General features: G+C 54.0%; 2 protein-coding genes and 1 long non-coding RNA gene across 8 annotated transcripts; 2 read left to right on the forward strand and 1 right to left on the reverse strand.

The window, feature by feature from the left end:
* The first annotated feature begins 864 nt into the window (after window positions 1-864).
* On the forward strand, window positions 865-6,131 carry INHBE (inhibin subunit beta E). 2 transcript variants are annotated; one of them, XM_074007289.1, is made up of 2 exons: window positions 865-1,017; window positions 4,194-6,131. In XM_074007289.1, the coding sequence occupies exons 1-2, from the start codon at window positions 954-956 to the stop codon at window positions 4,949-4,951; spliced, it is 822 nt and encodes a 273-aa protein (XP_073863390.1). In that variant the 5' UTR covers window positions 865-953; the 3' UTR covers window positions 4,952-6,131. The 2 variants fall into 2 exon arrangements, with proteins under 2 accessions (XP_073863390.1, XP_005571376.1); XM_005571319.5 differs by lacking the exon at window positions 865-1,017 and adding an exon at window positions 3,391-3,934.
* Window positions 6,132-7,995: 1,864 nt separating this feature from the next.
* GLI1 (GLI family zinc finger 1) lies at window positions 7,996-20,307 on the forward strand. Of its 5 annotated transcripts, XM_045366573.3 has the most exons (12): window positions 7,996-8,304; window positions 11,748-11,874; window positions 12,080-12,172; window positions 12,757-12,952; window positions 13,184-13,328; window positions 13,674-13,763; window positions 13,855-13,992; window positions 14,308-14,457; window positions 15,701-15,865; window positions 16,358-16,588; window positions 17,477-17,744; window positions 18,349-20,307. In XM_045366573.3, exons 2-12 carry the CDS (start codon window positions 11,775-11,777, stop codon window positions 20,091-20,093), a joined length of 3,321 nt encoding a protein of 1,106 aa, XP_045222508.2. In that variant the 5' UTR covers window positions 7,996-8,304; window positions 11,748-11,774; the 3' UTR covers window positions 20,094-20,307. The 5 variants fall into 5 exon arrangements, with proteins under 5 accessions (XP_045222508.2, XP_073863377.1, XP_065380554.1 ...); XM_074007276.1 differs by lacking the exon at window positions 17,477-17,744; XM_065524482.2 differs by lacking the exon at window positions 16,358-16,588.
* On the reverse strand, window positions 10,054-10,918 carry LOC102136202 (uncharacterized). Its single transcript, XR_282002.5, has 2 exons — window positions 10,832-10,918; window positions 10,054-10,713 (listed from the first exon to the last, which is right to left on the reverse strand). It is a non-coding gene; the product is annotated as an uncharacterized lncRNA (long non-coding RNA).
* Window positions 20,308-20,311: the final 4 nt, after the last annotated feature.

A 20,311-nucleotide genomic window follows, 5' to 3' on the forward strand; every position in this document is an offset into this window, starting at 1 on the left:
AGTCATTCACCTGGCGGGGGTGCTAAATTTTAAGGGGCTGGTGAAAAATTTATTAATCAAGATAGGACTTTAATGCAATTTTTTAAAAGTCAAAATTAATGCAAAAAATCCATGATGAACAAAATAGCCTCCTTTTTTTTTTTTTTTTTTTTTTGCGACGGAGTCTCACTCTGTCACCCAGGTTGGAGTGCAGTGGCGCAATCTCGGCTCACTGAAAGCTCCGCCTCCCGGGTTGACGCCATTCTCCTGCCTCAGCCTCCCGAGTAGCTGGGACTACAGGTGCCCGTCACCACGCCCGGCTAATTTTTTTGTGTTTTTAGTAGAGATGGGATTTCACCGCATTAGCCAGGATGGTCTCAATCTCCTGACCTCATGATTCGCCCGTCTCGGCCTCCCAAAGTGCTGGGATTACAGGTGTGAGCCACCCACTGCGCCCAAAATAGCCTACTTTTAAATAAAAACAGGATCATCATTATTCCCTTTCTGTTTTGGCTCTGCCTTTTGTAAAAAGGGGAAAGAGTGGGTCTGCCTCCTTCAAACATTTTCTCCTAGAGCTTCCTAGCTCCTACCTCTGGACTCCTTCAGGCTCTTCTCATTTGAGCAAGATAACCACTCCCGTTTCGCTTATTCTACTTCCTTACCCACCCCCAAGCCTGTCTTCTACTTCCTTACTCACCCCCAAGCCTGTCTTCTACTTCCTTACTCACCCCCAAGCCTATCGCTATCCCCCAGCCCCCAACCAGGTTGGTGGTAGGGCAGGCAGTGAGGCAGATGGCTGGGGTATTTATAACCCAGGAGCACTTCTTGGGAAAAGTGACTAAGATGCTAAGAGCGTATTTATAGCTGAGCTCTGACGTAAGTGTCAGTGGGGAGGTAGGGCCAAGCCAGGCGCAGCAGCAAGGAGGTGGGAAGAGCTGGAAATTGGGGGCACTTGACAGTGAGGGTGGGGAGAGATGGGGTCAGTGACTCCTGCAGCCACTTCTTGTCACTTCCCCGACTGCCTACTGATACCAACAGGTAAGCTTTCTGAGGCACCACCATGGATAGATACCTCCACTTTGCCGACCCGATGTTCCAGACCAGAGGGGGTAGAGGGCTGTCATTTACCAGCCCGACCAACAGAATGGGAGTTGGGAGCTGAGGAGAACACTGGACAGAGCTCTTGAATGTGTTTCAGAACGTGGGGAGAAATGAAGGGTGGACAGGAGGATCTAAGTGTCTCAGTGCGCCCCCACCCCACTCCACCCCCACCAAATAGTGCCCTGAGGTTCTAGGAAAAGCCTGGTACATCACCAAGCTCCATTGACACGTGTTTGTGTGAGGAAGTCCAAAACCAAAGGTAGCAGTGATGTGGATCCTGGAGACAGTCTCTCTTCTCTGGCAGTGTGATGGGGAAAGAACAGAGGAACCAGCGTGTCCCTGTCTCTTGTGGGTGAGGCAGGGTCCCCAGAGGGAGAGGTCAAGGAGCACTCTTCATTGCTGCATTTCCCAGAGCTGCCCCTTCCCTGTCCCTGGGAAGCTCCAGCCAGCTACAAGCCAGCTGCTGTCCAGAGGCACGGCACTGCCACATGGTGGACACTGGTGGTACTGGGGCCCAGCCCTCCAAGTAGGACCCCAGTTCCCCAGATCTAATAGTCTCTCTTGACAGCCCCCATCATCTAAATAGAGGGGAGATGAACAAAGTGGAGTAAGGACGCATTTCCAAATCACACCCACTTCCCCCACAGCTTTCTCCCTGTCAAGCTTCTTGGAGAAACTAAGGAGAAAAGCTAGCATGAGGCCCACCCTCATGAATTCAAGGTGGAGGGGTCTGGGTTCCCCCATTTAAAGCCAGTGAGGACTGGGTGCAGTGGCTCATGTCTATAATCCTAGCACCTTGGGAGGTTGAGGTGAGAGGATCGTTGAGACCACCCTGGGCAATACAACAAGACCCTGTCTCTACAAAAGAATAAAAAATAAATTAGCCTGGCGTGGTGGCACGCACTTGTAGACTTAGCTACTCTGGAGGCTGAGGTGGAAGAATCACTTAACCCCGGAGGTCGAGGCTGCAGTGAGCCAGGCCACCACACTCCAGCCTGGATGACAAAGTGAGACCCTGTCTCAAAAATAAAAAAACTAAAATAAAAAATAAAGCCAGTGAGGAAATGTGGTCAGGAGGGCTGAGACTGGGAACCAAGACTGCTGTACTTGCCTTGCTTTGTTGTCAATAGCTCTTAAAGCTCCATTTTCTACCCCCATTAATAGGCCTGAAGGGTGGTGCAGTGGCTCACGCCTATAACCTCAGCACTTTAGGAGGCTAAGGCAAGTGGATTGCTTGGGCCCAGGAGTTCAAGACCAGCCTGGGCAACATAGCGAGACCCCATCTCTATGAAAAATTTAAAAATTATTCAGGTGTGGTGGTGTGCACCTGAAGTCCCAGCTACTAAGGAGGCTGAGGCAGAAGGATTGCCTGAGCCCAGGAGTTCAAGGCTGCAGTGAGCAATGATTGTGCCACTGTACTCCAGCCTGGACAACAGATTGAGACCTTACCTAAATAAAATAAAATAAAATTTAAATTTCAAAAATTTAAGAAAAAAAAGACCTGGCACTACTTCTAGGATGCCCCAAATTTAGGCAACTCTCACAGTCACTTGAAAGAGAAGTGGCAGCTGGGTATATGCCCTCCCAAGTGTCATGCCCCTTGACAGTCCTGATGGACCCTGCCCTGTGCAAGATTGCATCACCACCACCACCACCTCTCTGGGCTTCCCCAGACATCACAGGAACACATTCCCCACCCCAACCCCCCCGCTCTGGCCCTCCTCCACATCATGCTGCAGGCCAACTGGACTCTGGGCGGCCAGCACAGGCAGGGTCAGGGGGTGACTTCTGTGCCTCGTGGCACTGCCATCTGGGCCTGAGCAAGAGGATTCCATTCTCCGACCCACCCAACCCCTCACCCCTGTCCCAACATCAATGCTAGAAATAAAGAGACCAGAATTTTCCTTCTGGCCTAAGGGCCCCAGAGAAATACCCACTGGAACTCACAGCTGCCTCATGGAAACTGCTACAGCAGTGGTGAAGCTAGAAAGACTAGAGGTATGAGGGAAAATTGCCCTTCCCCACCTGGCTCATAAGGCGTTCCCTCCCCCGAGTTCCAGACCTTGGGGACTGAGCATGTGAAATCATCCTCTTTCTTGCATCATGCGTGTCCACATTGCACCCCCCCACCCCCATACCCCTACTTCAGGCCCAGTCACCATGGCCAGATGGTGAAACCTGAGCTGGTGGGGAGGAGGACCTCCACCCCCTGCAGGGGCCTGATGGGCAGCACAGCTGGCCAATCCTGGGACTCAGAGGGTAGGTCGGCTGGCTGACCACTAGGTTTGGAAGCCCCAGGCAGCTGGCTCTAAAGAGGCCCCAGGTCAGTAGCCAGACATGAGCTGTGAGGGTCAAGCACAGCTATCCATCAGATGATCTACTTTCAGCCTTCCTGAGTCCCAGGCAATAGAAGACAGGTGGCTCTACCCTTGGCCAAGGGTGGGTGTGGCAGTGGTGTCTGCTGTCACTGTGCCTTCATTGGCCCCCAGCAATCTGACTCAACAGACGGAGCAACTGCCATCCGAGGCTCCCGAACCAGGGCCATTCATCAGGAGCATGGGGCTCCCTGTTGTCCAGCTCTGGCTGGTGCTGCTGTGGACACTGGTGCGGGCACAGGGGACAGGGTCTGTGTGTCCCTCCTGTGGGGGCTCCAAACTGGCACCCCAAGCAGAACGAGCTCTGGTGCTGGAGCTAGCCAAGCAGCAAATCCTGGAGGGGTTGCATCTGACCAGTCGTCCCAGAATAACTCATCCTCCACCCCAGGCAGCGCTGACCAGAGCCCTCCGGAGACTACAGCCGGGGAGTGTGGCTCCAGGGAATGGGGAGGAGGTCATCAGCTTTGCTACTGTCACAGGTGGGTGATGGAGAGAGCAACAGGCAGAGAGCAGACAGGTAAAGGGAGGCAGAAGGGGAGCCTGGCAGGAGCACCAGAGGGAGTGGGGTGTGGCAGGAGAAGGAGGAGGTGGGGCAGGGACTGGTTGCAGAGGACACAAAGCAATCTCTACTTTTCTAAAGGTGGGTTCGAGGGAGATCAGTGGGCAGGGCTTGGGGAGTCTCAGAGGAGAGCTTCATCTCTGCTCACATGTTCTTTCCCTTCTCTGTCTTTCGGGCAGACTCCACTTCAGCCTACAGCTCCCTGCTTACCTTTCACCTGTCCACTCCTCGGTCCCATCACCTGTACCATGCCCGCCTGTGGCTGCACATGCTCCCCACCCTTCCTGGCACTCTTTGCTTGAGGATCTTCCGATGGGGACCAAGGAGGAGGCACCAAAGGTCCCGCACCCTTTTGGCTGAGCACCACATCACCAACCTGGGCTGGCATGCCTTAACTCTGCCCTCTAGTGGCTTGAGGGGTGAGAAGTCTGGTGTCCTGAAACTGCAACTAGACTGCAGACCCCTAGAAGGCAACAACAGCACAGTTACTGGACAACCAAGGCGGCTCCTGGACACAGCAGGACACCAGCAGCCCTTCCTAGAGCTTAAGATCCGAGCCAATGAGCCTGGAGCAGGTCGGGCCAGGAGGAGGACCCCCACCTGTGAGCCTGCAACCCCCTTATGTTGCAGGCGAGATCATTACGTAGACTTCCAGGAACTGGGATGGCAAGACTGGATACTGCAGCCCGAGGGGTACCAGCTGAATTACTGCAGTGGGCAGTGCCCTCCCCACCTGGCTGGCAGCCCGGGCATTGCTGCCTCTTTCCATTCTGCCGTCTTCAGCCTCCTCAAAGCCAACAATCCTTGGCCTGCCAGTACCTCCTGCTGTGTCCCTACTGCCCGAAGGCCCCTTTCTCTCCTCTACCTGGATCATAATGGCAATGTGGTCAAGACGGATGTGCCAGATATGGTGGTGGAGGCCTGTGGCTGCAGCTAGCAAGAGGACCTGGGGCTTTGGAGTGAAGAGACCAAGATGAAGTTTCCCAGGCACAGGGCATCTGCGGCTGGAGGCATCAGATTCCTGACCCACACCCCAACCCAACAACCACCTGGCAATATGACTCACTTGACCCCTATGGAACCCAAATGGGCACTTTCTTGTCTGAGACTCTGGCTTGTTCCAGGTTGGCTGATGTGTTGGCAGATGGGTAAAGCATTTGTTCTAAAGGGGTCTACTCAGAAAGCATGATTTTCCTGCCCTAAGTCCTGTAAGATGTCAGGGACTAGGGAGGGAGGGAGGGAAGGCAGAGAAAAATTAGCCTCTCCCAAGATGAGAAAGTCCTTAAGTGAGGGGAGGAGGAAGCAGATAGATGGTCCAGCAGGCTTGAAGCAGGGTAAGCAGGCTGGCCCAAGGTAAGGCCTGTTGAAGCGTCTTAAGGGAGGGTCAAGAGGGAGATGGGCAAGATGCTGAGGGAGGATGCTTAGAGGACCCCCAGAAACAGGAGTCAGGAAAGAGAGGTACTAAGCCTAAGAAGTTCCCTGGTTTTTCCCAGGGGACAGGACCCACTGGGAGACAAGCATTTATACTTTCTTTTTTCTTTTCTTTTTCCTTTCTTTTTTTTTTTTTTTTTTTTTTTTGAGACGGAGTCTCGCTCTGTCATCAGGCTAGAGTGCAGTGGCACGATCTCGGCTCACTGCAAACTCCGCCTCCCAGTTTCAAGTGATTCTCCTGCCTCAGCCTTCTGAGTAGCTGGGATTACAGGTGCCCACTAATTTTTGTATTCTTAGTAGAGACGAGGTTTCAACATGTTGGCCAGGATGGTCTCGATCTCTTGACCTCGTGATCCACCCGACTTAGCCTCCCAAAGTGCTGGGATTACAGGCCTGAGCCACCGCGCCTGGCTTATACTTTCTTAATAAAAAAGAGAAAGAAAATCAATAAATGTGACTCATAAAGAAGGGTTCAGGTGATGGTCCGGAGCAACAGTTCTCCAAGTGTGTTCCGTAGGCTTCTGGGAGGTCCCTCTTCAGGGGTGTCCACAAAGTCAAAACTATTTTCATAATAATACTAACATGTTATTTGCCTTTTGAATTCTCATTATCTCAAAATTGTACAGTGGAGTTTTCCAGAAGCTGTGTGACATGTGATTACATCATCTTTCTGACATCATTGTTAATGGAATGTGTGCTTGTATAGTCTTGTGTTAGTCTTTTTCAGTTTTAATTTCTAATGTAGTGAATGATTTTTTTTTTTTTTTTGAGACAGAGTCTCACTCTGTCACCCAGCTGGAGTGCAGTGGCGTGATCTCGGCTCACTGCGACCTCCACCTCCCAGGTTCAAGCGATTCTCCTGCCTCAGCCTCCCAAGTAGCTGGGACTACAGGTCTGCGCCACCACGCCCAGCTATTTTTTTGTATTTTTAGTAGAGACAGGGTTTCGCCATGTTGGCCAGGCTGGTCTCGGACTCCTGACCTGAGGTGATCTGCCTGCCTTGGCCTTCCAAAGTGCTGGAATTACAGGTCTGAGCCACCGTGACTGACCTAATGACTTTTAAGAGTATAGAGGAAACCAAAAAGTTTGAGACTCACTGGTCTACAGAACTGGGTGGGGAGAAGAAAGTAACGTGTTCTAAGAGAGCTCCTCTTGCTGGGCACCAGTGGTCCCAGTTACTTGGGAGCCTAAGGTGGGAAGACCGCTTAAACCCAGGAGTTCAAGGCTATGATCACACTTGTGAATAGCCTCTGCACTCCAGCCTGGGCAAATAGTGAGACCCCATCCCAAACAAAAATAAATGCATACATACCTACATACATAAATAGCTCCTCTGGAAGAAGGGGCTTGAGGCTGGGACAGGAGCATGTGGGGTGCCTTTTTTTCAGTGACCATTAGTCTGGTCTGATTAAGCTGGGTCTCTGACCCTCTGGGGATAACTAGTCTGGGTCAAAGTCCCTGACCTCCTCCTACCTTCACCTTTTCTTTTCCCCCTTGACTCTCAGACTGAACAGTTAACCCACTGACCTTCCAGACCCAAGGGGGTGGTTCTTGGAAGCAGAGCTAGAATGTGGGAGGTCTGCCTGTGAGGTTGAAAAAAAGGGGAGAGGGTGCTCCTTTTCTCTATCATGCTTTCTCCTCTTTCTCATAAAAATCAGAGACTGAAATGCTGCCCCTCCCCTATATCCAGTCACGATGGCAACGCAAATCTAAAGAGGCAGGGCACTTCCCTGTCAGGCAGTACCGCTGGGCATAGCAATCTCTGCCTCTGCGTTTCTCTGAGCTCACCTATCCACCTCCTGGGCTTCTAAATGGGCTTTAGTGAGGGGACCTGTTTGGGCTCCTCCTTCAGCTCCCCCAGCTCTTCTGCTTCGACTCCGAGCGGTTGTCATGTGTGAGAACGGCCAGCAGAGGGAGTAGAAAGCCTGGAAGAGCGGCTAGAGCCTGCAGTGGCGTGGTGCAGAGGGGCCTCAGTCTCCAGAACTTCGAGACGCAGAGCCGGGGTTCCCCGGAAAGGGGCTTCAGTCCCAGTGCTCCTTGGTGACCTCATGAACACACACCCTGCATCCAGAGCCTCAGCCGCTGCTCCTTGCTTTTATGCTCCATAGACTCCTCACCTTCTGCCAGAGCCCCCAACCCCTCAACTTGATTTGCCCCAAACCCCAGCTCTGCCCCAGCAGCTCCAAGTTCCATCCAAAGGGTGAGGCCTGCCGATAAACCACAGGATGACAGAATGCTCAGTTAGCACCAACCAAAGGCGACTACCCCACCTCCACTATTATCGTTCTCAGTTGAACTCCCCTTGCCCTGCAATATTTTCCTCAATCTGGTTGTGGGAGCCTCTTTGGGACCAGCCGATCCAAAAATCCAAGCCGGGATTTACTACCTACCAACAGCAGCGTGTTCAGCGGGGGGGGGGGGGGGGGAGGGGGTTGGGGGGGCGTAGGCAGTATAGGGTCCCTCAAGGGAGGGGGAGGATCCTGGGGGTCCTGGGGGTGCAATAAGCCCGGCACCCCCTCTCTTGCTTCCAGCTACCCCGCCTCATCCTCCAGAACAGCAAGAGGGAGGGAAATAGAAGGGAGGTGAGGGGCGAGCGGGAAGAGCGGCGGCGCGCCAGCGGCTGGAGCGAGAAAAAGTTTTTGCAAAAGGGAAAAAAAAAGTTTGCGCTTCTCGCGGGTGGTCCGGGCTTGCGGCCCGGCGGGCTGGGCCGGCGGGAGGGCTGGGGGCCAGGTTGGGGGGGTGGGGGTGGCATCGAGGCTGCGCTGCCGTGGCCCTCTCCGCCCCCCCTCCCCACCGCACACCCCCCAGCCCAGACTCCAGCCCTGGACCGCGCATCCCGAGCCCAGCGCCCAGACAGAGGTGAGAAGGAGGGGCAGGCGGGGGACCACCTGGGAGCAGTGGGGGAGGGGGCCTGAGGGGATGCTCAGCTTCCTAGGGACTCATCCCAGACCCAGGACATAGAGGCAAAATAGGGGTGGGAGAGTCTGGAGTGAGACATTAGAAACTCCAAATTTATCACTTGTATCTTTCTCTAAATCTTCTTTTTCTTCCTTTTTTTCTTCTGTCAGTCTGTGTATCTCTGTCTCAGGGAACCGTGGGTCTTTGTCTCCGCCTCTCCTATATATTAGAAATATCTCACTTTCATGCGGTTGAGCTGAAGAGGCTGGAGGGATGGCTAGTTGGAGGTCTGCGTTGTAGAGAAGGAACTCCAGGTGTGTGTCTGCGCGTGGGGCAGGAAGACGTCAGTGTTCCTGAAAGGAGGGGACTGCAAAGGAGGGAGCTCCAGGTGGGGTGGGGACGGGTGTGTGGGAGGCAACAGAACTACTAGGGGCCAGCCAGGCTTGAATCCTTGACCTGTCTTGTGACAGATGTGCCAGTGGATGCTTGTGTTTTGGGGGAAAGGAGTGTCTTCTGGACTAGGAAGGGGTCTGGGAGTGGGGGCTGTCCAAGGTCTAGTGAAGGCCCTAGAATGACTCCAGGCAATTTTGGACTCCTGAGTCCCAAAGGCCTGTGGGCAAGGCGCTCAGGAGGAGCCGGGGAGACCTTGTCTTGACCCTCTGACCTTAGGACCACCGGGGCAGCGGGAGCCAGCGGCAGGGAGACCCCTACCGGGGCTGGGCGGGACCACTGGCCACTGCCAGCCTGTGTATCCCCGTTGGCCCCCCGCCCAAACGGGAGCTGGGGATCGAGGCCCCTCCTCTGGCTCAGACCACCCTGCCTGCCCTTGCTCCCCGCTCTGAATCCTCTTTCAGGCCCCATGACCCCGAAACAATCAGCCCTGGGCAGCTAGCTTTCGGGACAGGATTAGGGAAAGGGGACCCCGTAGAGCCTGGGGACTGAGGGTTTTAGGGTTCTGGAGAGCTGGGGTCTTCTAGGATAGGTCTTTACGTTCCAGTAGAGGGAGAAGGCGGACGGTTTCCCGGGGGAGATGTAAGGGTCAGAATAAGGGTGGTTTTCCCTAGGGGGCGGGGTCCAGAGACCTCTCCCCCTCCACCATTATCTCCCTGGCATCCCCGCCCTTGACGTCACCAGGGGGTTCCCGGGGGTCTGGAGGGGTTAACCCTTGGGAAGCCAGTTGCGATAACCAGGAACCTAAGGTGTCCTGGCCACTCCTCCTCCCCATACACACCTAATTTTATTGACCCAGTCACTTTCTCTCCTTTCTCTCCCCCATACTTTCTGGATTCTTCTCCCTTTCTCACCTCATCAACGGGAACCCCCCACTCTCCAGTAGTGCCCCCCTGGGCGCCACTGCCTGCTTTCCGGATGCGCTGAGAGGAGGAGGGAAGAATGTGTCCCTCCCCTCAGCCCCCACCCCTACGGCTCGCTCGACTGGGCTCCCGGGGCGGGCGGGGGGAGCAGAGCCGTCTGCAGCCAGTGCCTGCGGCGGCGACTTGGGTGGGCCGAGGAGGCACGGGGGCGGGGAAGGCGGGACCGGGAGTAGGGGGGCGGAGCCGACTCCTGGGAGTTGGGGAGCGGGGGTGCGAGGGGGACGCTGGAAAACAGGGAGACACCGAAGATGGTTTGGGGCTCCGGCAGGGGAACCCTAGAGCTCCCTGTCCCATCCCGAACTCTCACACCCCAGAAAAACTTTACCGAAGCTAAAAAAGTTGGCAACACTTTCCTTTTACTAGTCTGAAGGGGAGATGTGGGTGGGCTGTGGCACGCGTGGGCGAGGAGGGATGTCGCCCCATTTCCTTGGAGGCTCTTCGGCGGCTGGGCAGTAAGATGACTGAGTAGGCAAGTTTGGGGGAGTCTCTAGTGTTTGGGGATCATTTGCGAACTTGCCTCCTTCCCCTGGGTGAGTCATAGAGGGAAGGAGGCGGGAGAAGTGTCCCCCCATCCAGCTGCCAGCCAGCTGTGCCCCCCGCCCCCAACATTAGTGCCAAGGTCGAGTTGGGAGGTCTTGGATGCGGGATCCGCATCTCGGCTGGAAAAGGAGGAGTTAGGAAGGGTACAGCCCAGGCTGCCGGGCTCGGACTGGGTCGCGGGGTCCGGGTTCCGCTCCCCATCTCACCCCGCCCTCACCCTAAATCCCAGCATCCCGGGATCACCCACCGCGCCGGCCGGCCCGGCCCGCTCCCGGTGGTTCTCCACCCCACCCCGCCCCACCCCACCCTCATTCTCGGGAGACCGGAAAACCCGGGATGGAATCAAAACTGGAGTTTGAAGAGAAAAACGAACCGCAGCACCTTCTTCCTCGCTGCTCTTTTATAACGACGACATTGTTTTTTTCATTCTCTCAAGTCTCCCCTCATACTTCCTTTCCTGTTGCCCCAAAACAGAGACCAAAAAGATTAGTTGGACCCGATTTAAACTACCCCAGAATAACACCAGCTTTCACCTTTGTACTCAACAGACTCAGGAGACCCCTCAGGAACCTTACCTCCTCCTCCACACAGTTTTCTGCCTAAAAGAAGAGGGCAGATCGCTTGTGCTGCCTCCTGGCCCCACCTGCCTCTCTGTCGGGACTGTGGCTAGGGCTCCCTCTGCTGGACACTGCAGAGATTGTACACGGGCTGTCCCCCAAGAGGGGTATGAGAAGGGGAAACAGGCTCAAGCAGAGCGGCCCAGTGCTTGAAGTCAGATTCATCACACGTATTCTTCCATCCCACCCCTCAAAGCCGGCCCAGGGTTAGAACAAGAAGAATTAGAGGGTCCATGTTACTAAAATAACTTGAAGTTAATATAGGCACAATCCAAAACATGCCCTCTCCACACAGACCACACAGGCAAAGCTCCCACCAGTTCCCAAGAAGATCCCCAGACTACACAGACTATAAGACTCCCTCTGCCTCTCTGGGACATTTCCCCTTACCCCTTGCCTTGCCTGGCTGAGTGACGCTTTTTTTTTTTTTTTTTTTTTTTTTTTTGAGACGGAGTCTCACTCTGTCACCCAGGCTGGAGTGCAGTGGTGCCATCTCAGCTCACTGCAACTTCTGTCTCCCGGTTCAAGCAATTCTCCTGCCTCAGCCTTCCGAGTAGATGGGATTACAGGCACCCACCATCATGTCTGGCTAACTTTTGTATTTTTGTAGAGACGGGGGTTTCACTATGTTGGTCAGGCTGGTCTTGAACTGACCTCAGGTGATTCGCCCACTTCAGTCTCTCAAAATGTTGGGATTACAGGCGTGAGCCACCGTGCCCGGCCCAGTGATGCTCTTTTCAACTCGATTTCCATGGCAGATGTTTTAGAGGGGCTGGGGACACCAGGGATGCTGTGCCCAGGATTCAGTGCCTGAGACTGCTGTCTGACCGTCTCTATTTGCCTCCACCTTCATAACTACCTTCCCTTTCTGCAGTGTCCCCACACCCTCCTCTGAGACGCCATGTTCAACTCGATGACCCCACCACCAGTCAGTAGCTATGGCGAGCCCTGCTGTCTCCGGCCCCTCCCCAGTCAGGGGGCCCCCAGTGTGGGGACAGAAGGTCAGTGTATATACCAATTCCTGGGCCTTGAGGATTTGGCAGATCTCCCACTTGGGCCCATCCCCGCCCCATGCCAGTTTCCTATCTACAAGATTTGAGGCCCCATGTCATATGGACCTGGAATCCTGGGATCAGGTCCTGCCTGGGGTTTTAAGGTGAGGCTTACATGTCCTCCATTCCCATTCCAGCTGTCTCTTTTTTCTAGGACTGTCTGGCCTGCCCTTCTGCCACCAAGCTAACCTCATGTCTGGCCCCCACAGTTATGGGCCAGCCAGAGAGACCAACAGCTGCACCGAGGGTGAGGACTCAGGCAACACCTCTCCCCTTTCTGCCCCTCTCTGACTTGTTCTGAAAGAGAAAGTGGGAGGGCAGGGGATCTCACTTGGAGGAGGAGATGTTTGGAGATGTGAGGTGTCAGAGCACCATCAAGAAATCCCAGATGGGGCTGGGCGTGGTGGCTCACACCTGTAATCCCAACATTTTAGGGGGAGGCTGTGGCAGGAAGATCGCTTGAGGTCAGGAGTTCAAGACTAGCCAGGCCAACATGGTGAAACCCCATCTCTATTAACAATACAAAAATTAGCCGGGCGTGGTGGTGTGCACCTGTAATCCCAGTTACAGGGGAGGCTGAGGCAGGAGAATCACTTGAATCCGGGATGTGGAGGTTGCAGTGAGGCAAGATGGCACCACTGCCCTCCAGCCTGGGTGACAGAGTGTGACTCTCTCTCTCTGTCTCAAAAAAAAAAAAAAAAGTCACAGATAGGATCAGTAGAGCAAAGCAGAATCAAGTCTCATTGGTTTTGCCAAGTCAGGACCTATAGGTTAGGTGTGTGGAGAGACATGCCCCTTTACCATATCCATCTCCCGTGTCTCCTGCCCCAGGCCCACTCTTTTCTTCTCCCCGGAGTGCAGTCAAGTTGACCAAGAAGCGGGCACTGTCCATTTCACCTCTGTCGGACGCCAGCCTGGACCTGCAGACGGTTATCCGCACTTCACCCAGCTCCCTCGTAGCTTTCATCAACTCGCGATGCACATCTCCAGGAGGCTCTTATGGCCATCTCTCCATCAGCACCATGAGGTGCAGTCAGCTCCGGGCCAAGAGGCCCCTAAAGCCCCTACCCAAGTCCATTAAAAGTATCAAGCCCTCAAACCACCTGACCCTATTTGAATCAAGGGCAACTCTCCTCAGTACTTCCCTGGGACTGCCTCAACCACTTCAAATCCCAAGTCTTCCAGAAATCCTCCAAATAGCCCAATCCCTCCTGAGACTTCCAGATTGTCTTAAGTAACTTCCTTCTCTCCTCCTCAGCCCATCTCTGGGATTCCCAGCCCAGATGAATCACCAAAAAGGGCCCTCGCCTTCCTTTGGAGTCCAGCCTTGTGGTCCCCATGACTCTGCCCGGGGTGGGATGATCCCACACCCTCAGTCCCGGGGACCCCTCCCAACTTGCCAGGTGAGAGTCCCCATATTGCTACCTGATTTCCCTTAGCTCAGGGTGGGTGGGTGGTGGATTTTGTAGGGGAAAGGTGAAGAAGGACAAGGGTTATAAGTTTTCAGTACTAGAAAAGTAAAGAGGTGTGGGTGCTGGGGTTCACTCCTTGCAGTTGAGTCAGACACTTCCAAATGGGATCTTTTGCCCATCCCATTCACCAGTGTAGTCTGAGGAGGAAGTCCCTTCCAAACCCAGGAGGTTCCAGCTGCTTGGGTGGGGGCACTTAGGGCAGGAAGACCTGGCTTGGTTTCCTCTTCCTTCTGCTGAGTTCCACCCTCATCACTGTCACCTCTTCCCCTGGGGAAGCTGAAGTCTGAGCTGGACATGCTGGTTGGCAAGTGCCGGGAGGAGCCCTTGGAAGGTGATATGTCCAGCCCCAACTCCACAGGCATACAGGTAAGGGGATGGGCGGGAGCTTTACCTCTAGGACCTGAGCAAAACTAAAGCTGTCACCCAAGTGACCCTAAGATTGCCTCTCTTGCCCTAGGATTCCCTGTTGGGAATGCTGGATGGGCGAGAGGACCTTGAGAGAGAGGAGAAGCGTGAGCCTGAATCTGTGTATGAGACTGACTGCCGCTGGGATGGCTGCAGCCAGGAATTTGACTCCCAAGAGCAGCTGGTGCACGTGAGCCCCAGGGGGTAACAGGAATGGCTAACCGAAAACTTTAGGAGATTCTGAGTGGGACATGGTAGAATCTGGCTGAGGGCAGGAGGTCAGAGGAGACTGAGGTTGAATGCTCAGTTGGGTAGGCAGAAGCTCAGAAGTTGTAACTTTGCCTTAGGGAGCTGGAAGACCTGAGATGTGAGATATGATATTGTTCCTGCCTCTTCCTCCTTGAGCTGCAGTCGTGGAAGAGGAACAGGGAGTGGAGGGAAGGTCTGTTCTGGACCTTGGGGGGCATGGCGGAGCCTCGGAGAGCCTTTGTATCTTCTCCCTCAGCATATCAACAGCGAGCACATCCACGGGGAGCGGAAGGAGTTCGTGTGCCACTGGGGGGGCTGCTCCAGGGAGCTGAGGCCCTTCAAAGCCCAGTACATGCTGGTGGTGCACATGCGCAGACACACTGGCGAGAAGCCACACAAGTGCACGGTGAGGCACCAGGGTCCCAAGTCCAGGGTCTCTTCCTAAATCGGGGCTCTCCTTCAAGGTAGGGCCCAACGCAGATTTTTGCTTTTGTAAGTCCTTTCTTCCATAAACAAATATTAAAAATAATGTTTGTGTGACTGTGTTGGCATAAAGAATATAATGATATATATTAAAACACTCTTGGATGTAAAAGCTCATTTTTTTTCCGCTTGATTTTAAAAGAAATTAAACAGGCCAGGCTGGGCGCAGTAGCTCACGCCTGTAATCCCAGCACTTTGGGAGGCCGAGGCGGGCAAATCACAAGGTCAGGAGTTGGAGACAAGCCTGGCCAACATGGCGAAACCCTGTCTCTACTAAAAATACAAAAAATTAGCTGGGCGTAGTGTCGCCCGCCTGTAATCCCAACTACTCGGGAGGCTGAGGCAGGAGAATAGCTTGAACCCAGGAGGCGGAGATTGCAGTGAGCCGAGATCATGCCACTGTACTCCAGCCTAGGCGACAGAGCGAGACTCTGTCTCAAAACAAACAAACAAAAAACAGGCCGGGAGCAGTGGCTCACACCTGTAATCCCAGCACTTTGGGAGGCTGAGCCGGGCAGATCACAAGGTCAGGAGTTCGACACCAGCCTGGCCAATATGGTGAAACACTTTCTCTACTAAAAATATAAAAATTAGCTGGGCGTGGTGGCGTGTGCCTGTAGTCCCAGCTACTCGGGAGGCTGAGGCAGAAGAATCACTTGAACCCGGGAGGCGGAGGTTGCAGTGAGCTGAGATGATGCCACTGTACTCCAGCCTGGGCGACAGAGCAAAACTCCGTCTCAAAAAAAAATTTTTTTTTAAAGACATTAAAACATGTTCGTGGGCCTCTTAAAGTATTGTCGGCCTTCAGTACTGTGCCTATTACTCTGCCTAATGGATAAACCCTGCATCAAGGACAACAGCCTGTTCCCCCAAGATGACCCCATCTTGGGACGGCGTAAGATCCCTATGCAGGGAAATCTGCCCTGGCTTGGTCAGAAGATTGCTCTAGCATCTTTATATTCCCACAGGGAGAGTGCCTCCAACTGCTTCCCTTCCCCAAGTTCTTACCTGCCCTTGTCCCCTAGTTTTGGGAATTCTCTCAAAGCCCCAGTGCCTTTCATCTTGAGTTATATTCTCTGATGTGTGTCCTTTTGGAGACTGAGGATTCCTTCCATCTCCATGTCCTCTGTCTGAGAACTATCCTTTGACCCCCGCATGTCCCCCAGTTTGAAGGGTGCCGGAAGTCATACTCACGCCTCGAAAACCTGAAGACGCACCTGCGGTCACACACGGGTGAGAAGCCATACATGTGTGAGCATGAGGGCTGCAGTAAAGCCTTCAGCAATGCCAGTGACCGAGCCAAGCACCAGAATCGGACCCACTCCAATGAGGTGAATGCCCCAACTAAGAGACCTTCCCCTCTTGAGAAGCTACCTACCAGGGAGATTGCCCCATAAGAAATCCCTTAGCCCAGCACCCACTCCACAGAGGTGAGTCCCTCTCCCCACATAATTCGCCCAGAAAAGGCTTTTCTGAAACCCAGAATTTTCACTTAACCACTCCTCCTACCTCTAACCTCTAACCAGCCAAAGGGCTAACCTAAAATATGCCATCTAGAGGAGACCCCTGATCCCTCCATCCCCTGGATTTATGGGACCTCACAGCCCTGGGTTCACCTCCTCATCTTTCCCAGGCTGTCAGTTTTCCTAACCCTCCACTTAATCTCTGCATCTTTGACTCCCACCCGAGGCCTCCACCCTCATTACTTCCTTTGGTGCTGTGTGCTCCTCCCCTGCCCCCCGTGTTGTCATCACTTTTTCCCATTTCTTCTGCATTCTTCCACTTTGATCCATTTGCCTCTGTCTCCACTCTGCACTCAACAGAAGCCGTATGTGTGTAAGCTCCCTGGCTGCACCAAACGCTATACAGATCCCAGCTCGCTGCGAAAACATGTCAAGACAGTGCATGGTCCTGACGCCCATGTGACCAAACGGCACCGTGGGGATGGCCCCCTGCCTCGGGCACCATCCATTTCTACAGTGGAGCCCAAGAGGGAGCGGGAAGGAGGTCCCATCAGGGAGGAGAACAGACTGACTGTGCCAGAGGGTGCCATGGTGAGAGAGCCCAGGCAACCCTCACTTCCATACCCCAGCCCACCCTGTGGACATCTTTCTAGTTACTTCCCAACCCATCCGTCCCCTCCTATAGAAATCACTCTTCTGTGACCAGTCTGCCTGTCTCTTGTCTTAGTGTTGCTCTTTGGGCTTCCCCAAATCTAGAGATTTTAGAATCTTTCTCTCTCTTTCTCTCTCTCTCCTTCCTTCCTTCCTTCTTTCCTTCCTTCCTTTCTCTCTCTCTCTCTTTCTCTCTTTCTTTCTGACAGGGTCTTGCTCTGTCACCCAGGCTGGAGTGTAGTGGCATAATCATAGCTCACTGCAGCCTCGAACTTCTGGGCTCGAGTGAGGCACTACAGGCACACACCATCATGCGTGGCTAATTTTTCTTCTTTTGTAGAGATGGAGTCTCGCTATGTTGACCAGGCTGGTCTCAAACTCCTGGCATCAAGCGATCCTCCCACCTCAGCTTCCCACAGTGCTAGGATGAGCCAATGCATCCAACCCAAACTCTTTCTTAAATAGCGCTTAGTATATGTTCCAAGCCTTTTACATGTATAATTTCATGTACTCCTCACAGCAACTTCATGAGAAAGGGACTCACTCGTCCCATTTTCAGATGAAGAAACTCAGGCATAGAGAAATAGCCCAAGGTCATAGAACTAAGAGCAAGAATTTGAGTCCAGCCAGTCCGTGCTCCAGCCTAAGTTCTTCTCATCAAACGTCTCACATTCAGTTTGCTCCCCTATCTCTTACCTGCTTAGCCCTTTCTACACTTACAAACTTCCTTGGAACCCCAGCAGTCACTGGGACACAGGCTTCAGCCACTCATCAAGTTGAAGGAGCTGTGGGGAAGGGTGTTGCCCTCAGACCTCATCTTCTCCACAGAAGCCACAGCCAAGTCCTGGGGCCCAGTCATCCTGTAGCAGCGACCACTCCCCGGCAGGCAGTGCAGCCAATACAGACAGCGGTGTAGAAATGGCTGGCAATGCGGGGGGCAGCACTGAAGACCTCTCCAGCTTGGACGAGGGGCCTTGCATTGCTGGCACTGGTCTATCCACTCTTCGCCGCCTTGAGAACCTCAGGCTGGACCAGCTGCATCAACTACGGCCAATAGGGACCCGGGGTCTCAAACTGCCCAGCTTGTCCCACACTGGTGAGACCTGGGTGTGGGAGGTGTGGCTAAGGTGAGATCTGGACCTGCCCTGAGGTTGAGAGGAGGAAGTCACCCTTGAGGGCTGCCACATGGCACTTTTGTATAATTAGAAAAAGATCTCCTTCCTCAATACACTTTCCGTTTATCAGAAAATAGTTGTGATGTACAAATACACAAAGGCTAGCCAGACATGGTGGCGGGCACCTGTAATCCCAGCTACTCAGGAAGCTGAGGCAGGAGAATCACTTGAACCTGGGAGAAGGAGGTTGCAGTGAGCAGAGATTGCACCATTGCACTCCAGCTTGGGCAACAAGAGCAAAACTCCGTCTCAAACAAAACAAAACAAACAAGTATGCAAAGGCTATGATTCGAATGCTGTTCCCTAGGATTGTGCAGCATACAACCTGCACAACTGTTCATAGCAACCCTGAATCTTTGGTAACCCAGAAACAGAATAGACATGGAAAAAGTAGGAGACAGAACTGACTGGTTAGGGATAATGAGCTTATCCCTGGGAATCTAGGACAAGGCTGTTGCATGGAGGAGGCAGGGTGAGATTTAGAGACTCCTTGACCATCCTACCTTTTCTCCCCATCACTTGCAGGTACCCCTGTGTCCCGCCGCGTGGGCCCCCCAGTTTCTCTTGACCGCCGCAGCAGCAGCTCCAGCAGCATCAGCTCTGCCTATACTGTCAGCCGCCGCTCCTCCCTGGCCTCTCCTTTTCCCCCTGGCTCCCCACCAGAGAATGGAGCATCCTCCCTGCCTGGCCTTATGCCTGCTCAGCACTACCTGCTCCGGGCAAGATACGCTTCAGTCAGAGGGGGTGGTACTCCGCCCACTGCAGCATCCAGCCTGGATCGGATAGGAGGTCTTCCCATGCCTCCTTGGAGAAGCCGAGCCGAGTATCCAGGATACAACCCCAATGCAGGGGTCACCCGGAGGGCCAGTGACCCAGCCCGGGCTGCTGACCATCCTGCTCCAGCTAGAGTCCAGAGGTTCAAGAGCCTGGGCTGTGTCCATACAACACCCACTGTGGCAGGGGGAGGACAGAACTTCGATCCTTACCTCCCAACCTCTGTCTACTCACCACAGTCCCCCAGCATCACTGAGAATGCTGTCATGGATACTAGAGGGCTACAGGAAGAGCCAGAAGTTGGGACCTCCATAATGGGCAGTGGTCTGAACCCCTATATGGACTTCCCACCTGCTGATACTCTGGGATTTGGGGGACCTGAAGGGGCAGCAGCTGAGCCTTATGGAGCGAGGGGTCCAGGCTCTCTGCCTCTTGGGCCTGATCCACCCACCAACTATGGCCCCAACCCCTGTCCCCAGCAGGCCTCATATCATGACCCCACCCAAGAAACATGGGGTGAGTTCCCTTCCCACTCTGGGCTGTACCCAGGCCCCAAGGCTCTAAGTGGAGCCTACAGCCAGTGTCCTCGACTTGAACATTATGGACAAGTGCAAGTCAAGCCAGAACAGGGGTGCCCAGTAGGGTCTGACTCCACAGGACTGGCACCCTGTCTCAATGCCCACACCAGTGAGGGGCCCCCACATCCACAGCCTCTCTTTTCCCATTACCCCCAGCCCCCTCCTCCCCAGTATCTCCAGTCAGGCCCCTATACCCAGCCACCCCCTGATTATCTTCCTTCAGAACCCAGGCCTTGCCTGGACTTTGATTCCCCCGCCCATTCCACAGGGCAGCTCAAGGCTCAGCTTGTGTGTAATTATGTTCAGTCTCAACAGGAGCTGCTGTGGGAGGGTGGGGGCAGGGAAGATGCCTCAGCCCAGGAACCTTCCTACCAGAGTCCCAAGTTTCTGGGGGGTTCCCAGGTTAGCCCAAGCCCTGCTAAAGCTCCAGTGACCACATACGGACCTGGCTTTGGACCCAACTTGCCCAATCACAAGTCAGGCTCCTATCCCACCCCTTCACCATGCCATGAAAATTTTGTAGTGGGGGCAAACAGGGCTTCCCATAGGGCAGCAGCACCACCTCGACTTCTGCCCCCATTGCCCACTTGCTATGGGCCCCTCAAAGTGGGAGGCACAAACCCCAGCTGTGGCCATCCTGAGGTGGGCAGGTTAGGAGGGGGTCCTGCCTTGTACCCTCCTCCCGAAGGACAGGTATGTAACCCTCTGGACTCTCTTGATCTTGACAACACTCAGCTGGACTTTGTGGCTATTCTGGATGAGGCCCAGGGGCTGAGTCCTCCTCCTTCCCATGATCAGGGGGGCAGCTCTGGACATACCCCACCTCCCTCTGGGCCCCCCAACATGGCTGTGGGCAATATGAGTGTCTTACTGAGATCCTTGCCTGGGGAAACACAATTCCTCAACTCTAGTGCCTAAAGAGTAGGGAATCTCATCCGTCACAGATTGCATTTCCTAAGGGGTCTCTATCCTTCCAGAAAAATTGGGGCAGCTGCAGTCCCCTGCACAAGATGCCCCAGGGATGGGAGGTATGGGCTGGGGGCTGTGTATAGTCTGTATATGTTTTGAGGAGAAATTTGATAATGACACTGTTTCCTGATAATAAAGGAACTGCATCAGAAAAAAAAAAAAACAAC

The sequence above is a fragment of the Macaca fascicularis genome, chromosome 11 (assembly GCF_037993035.2).
Source record: "Macaca fascicularis isolate 582-1 chromosome 11, T2T-MFA8v1.1".
NCBI classification, from domain to species: domain Eukaryota; kingdom Metazoa; phylum Chordata; class Mammalia; order Primates; family Cercopithecidae; genus Macaca; species Macaca fascicularis.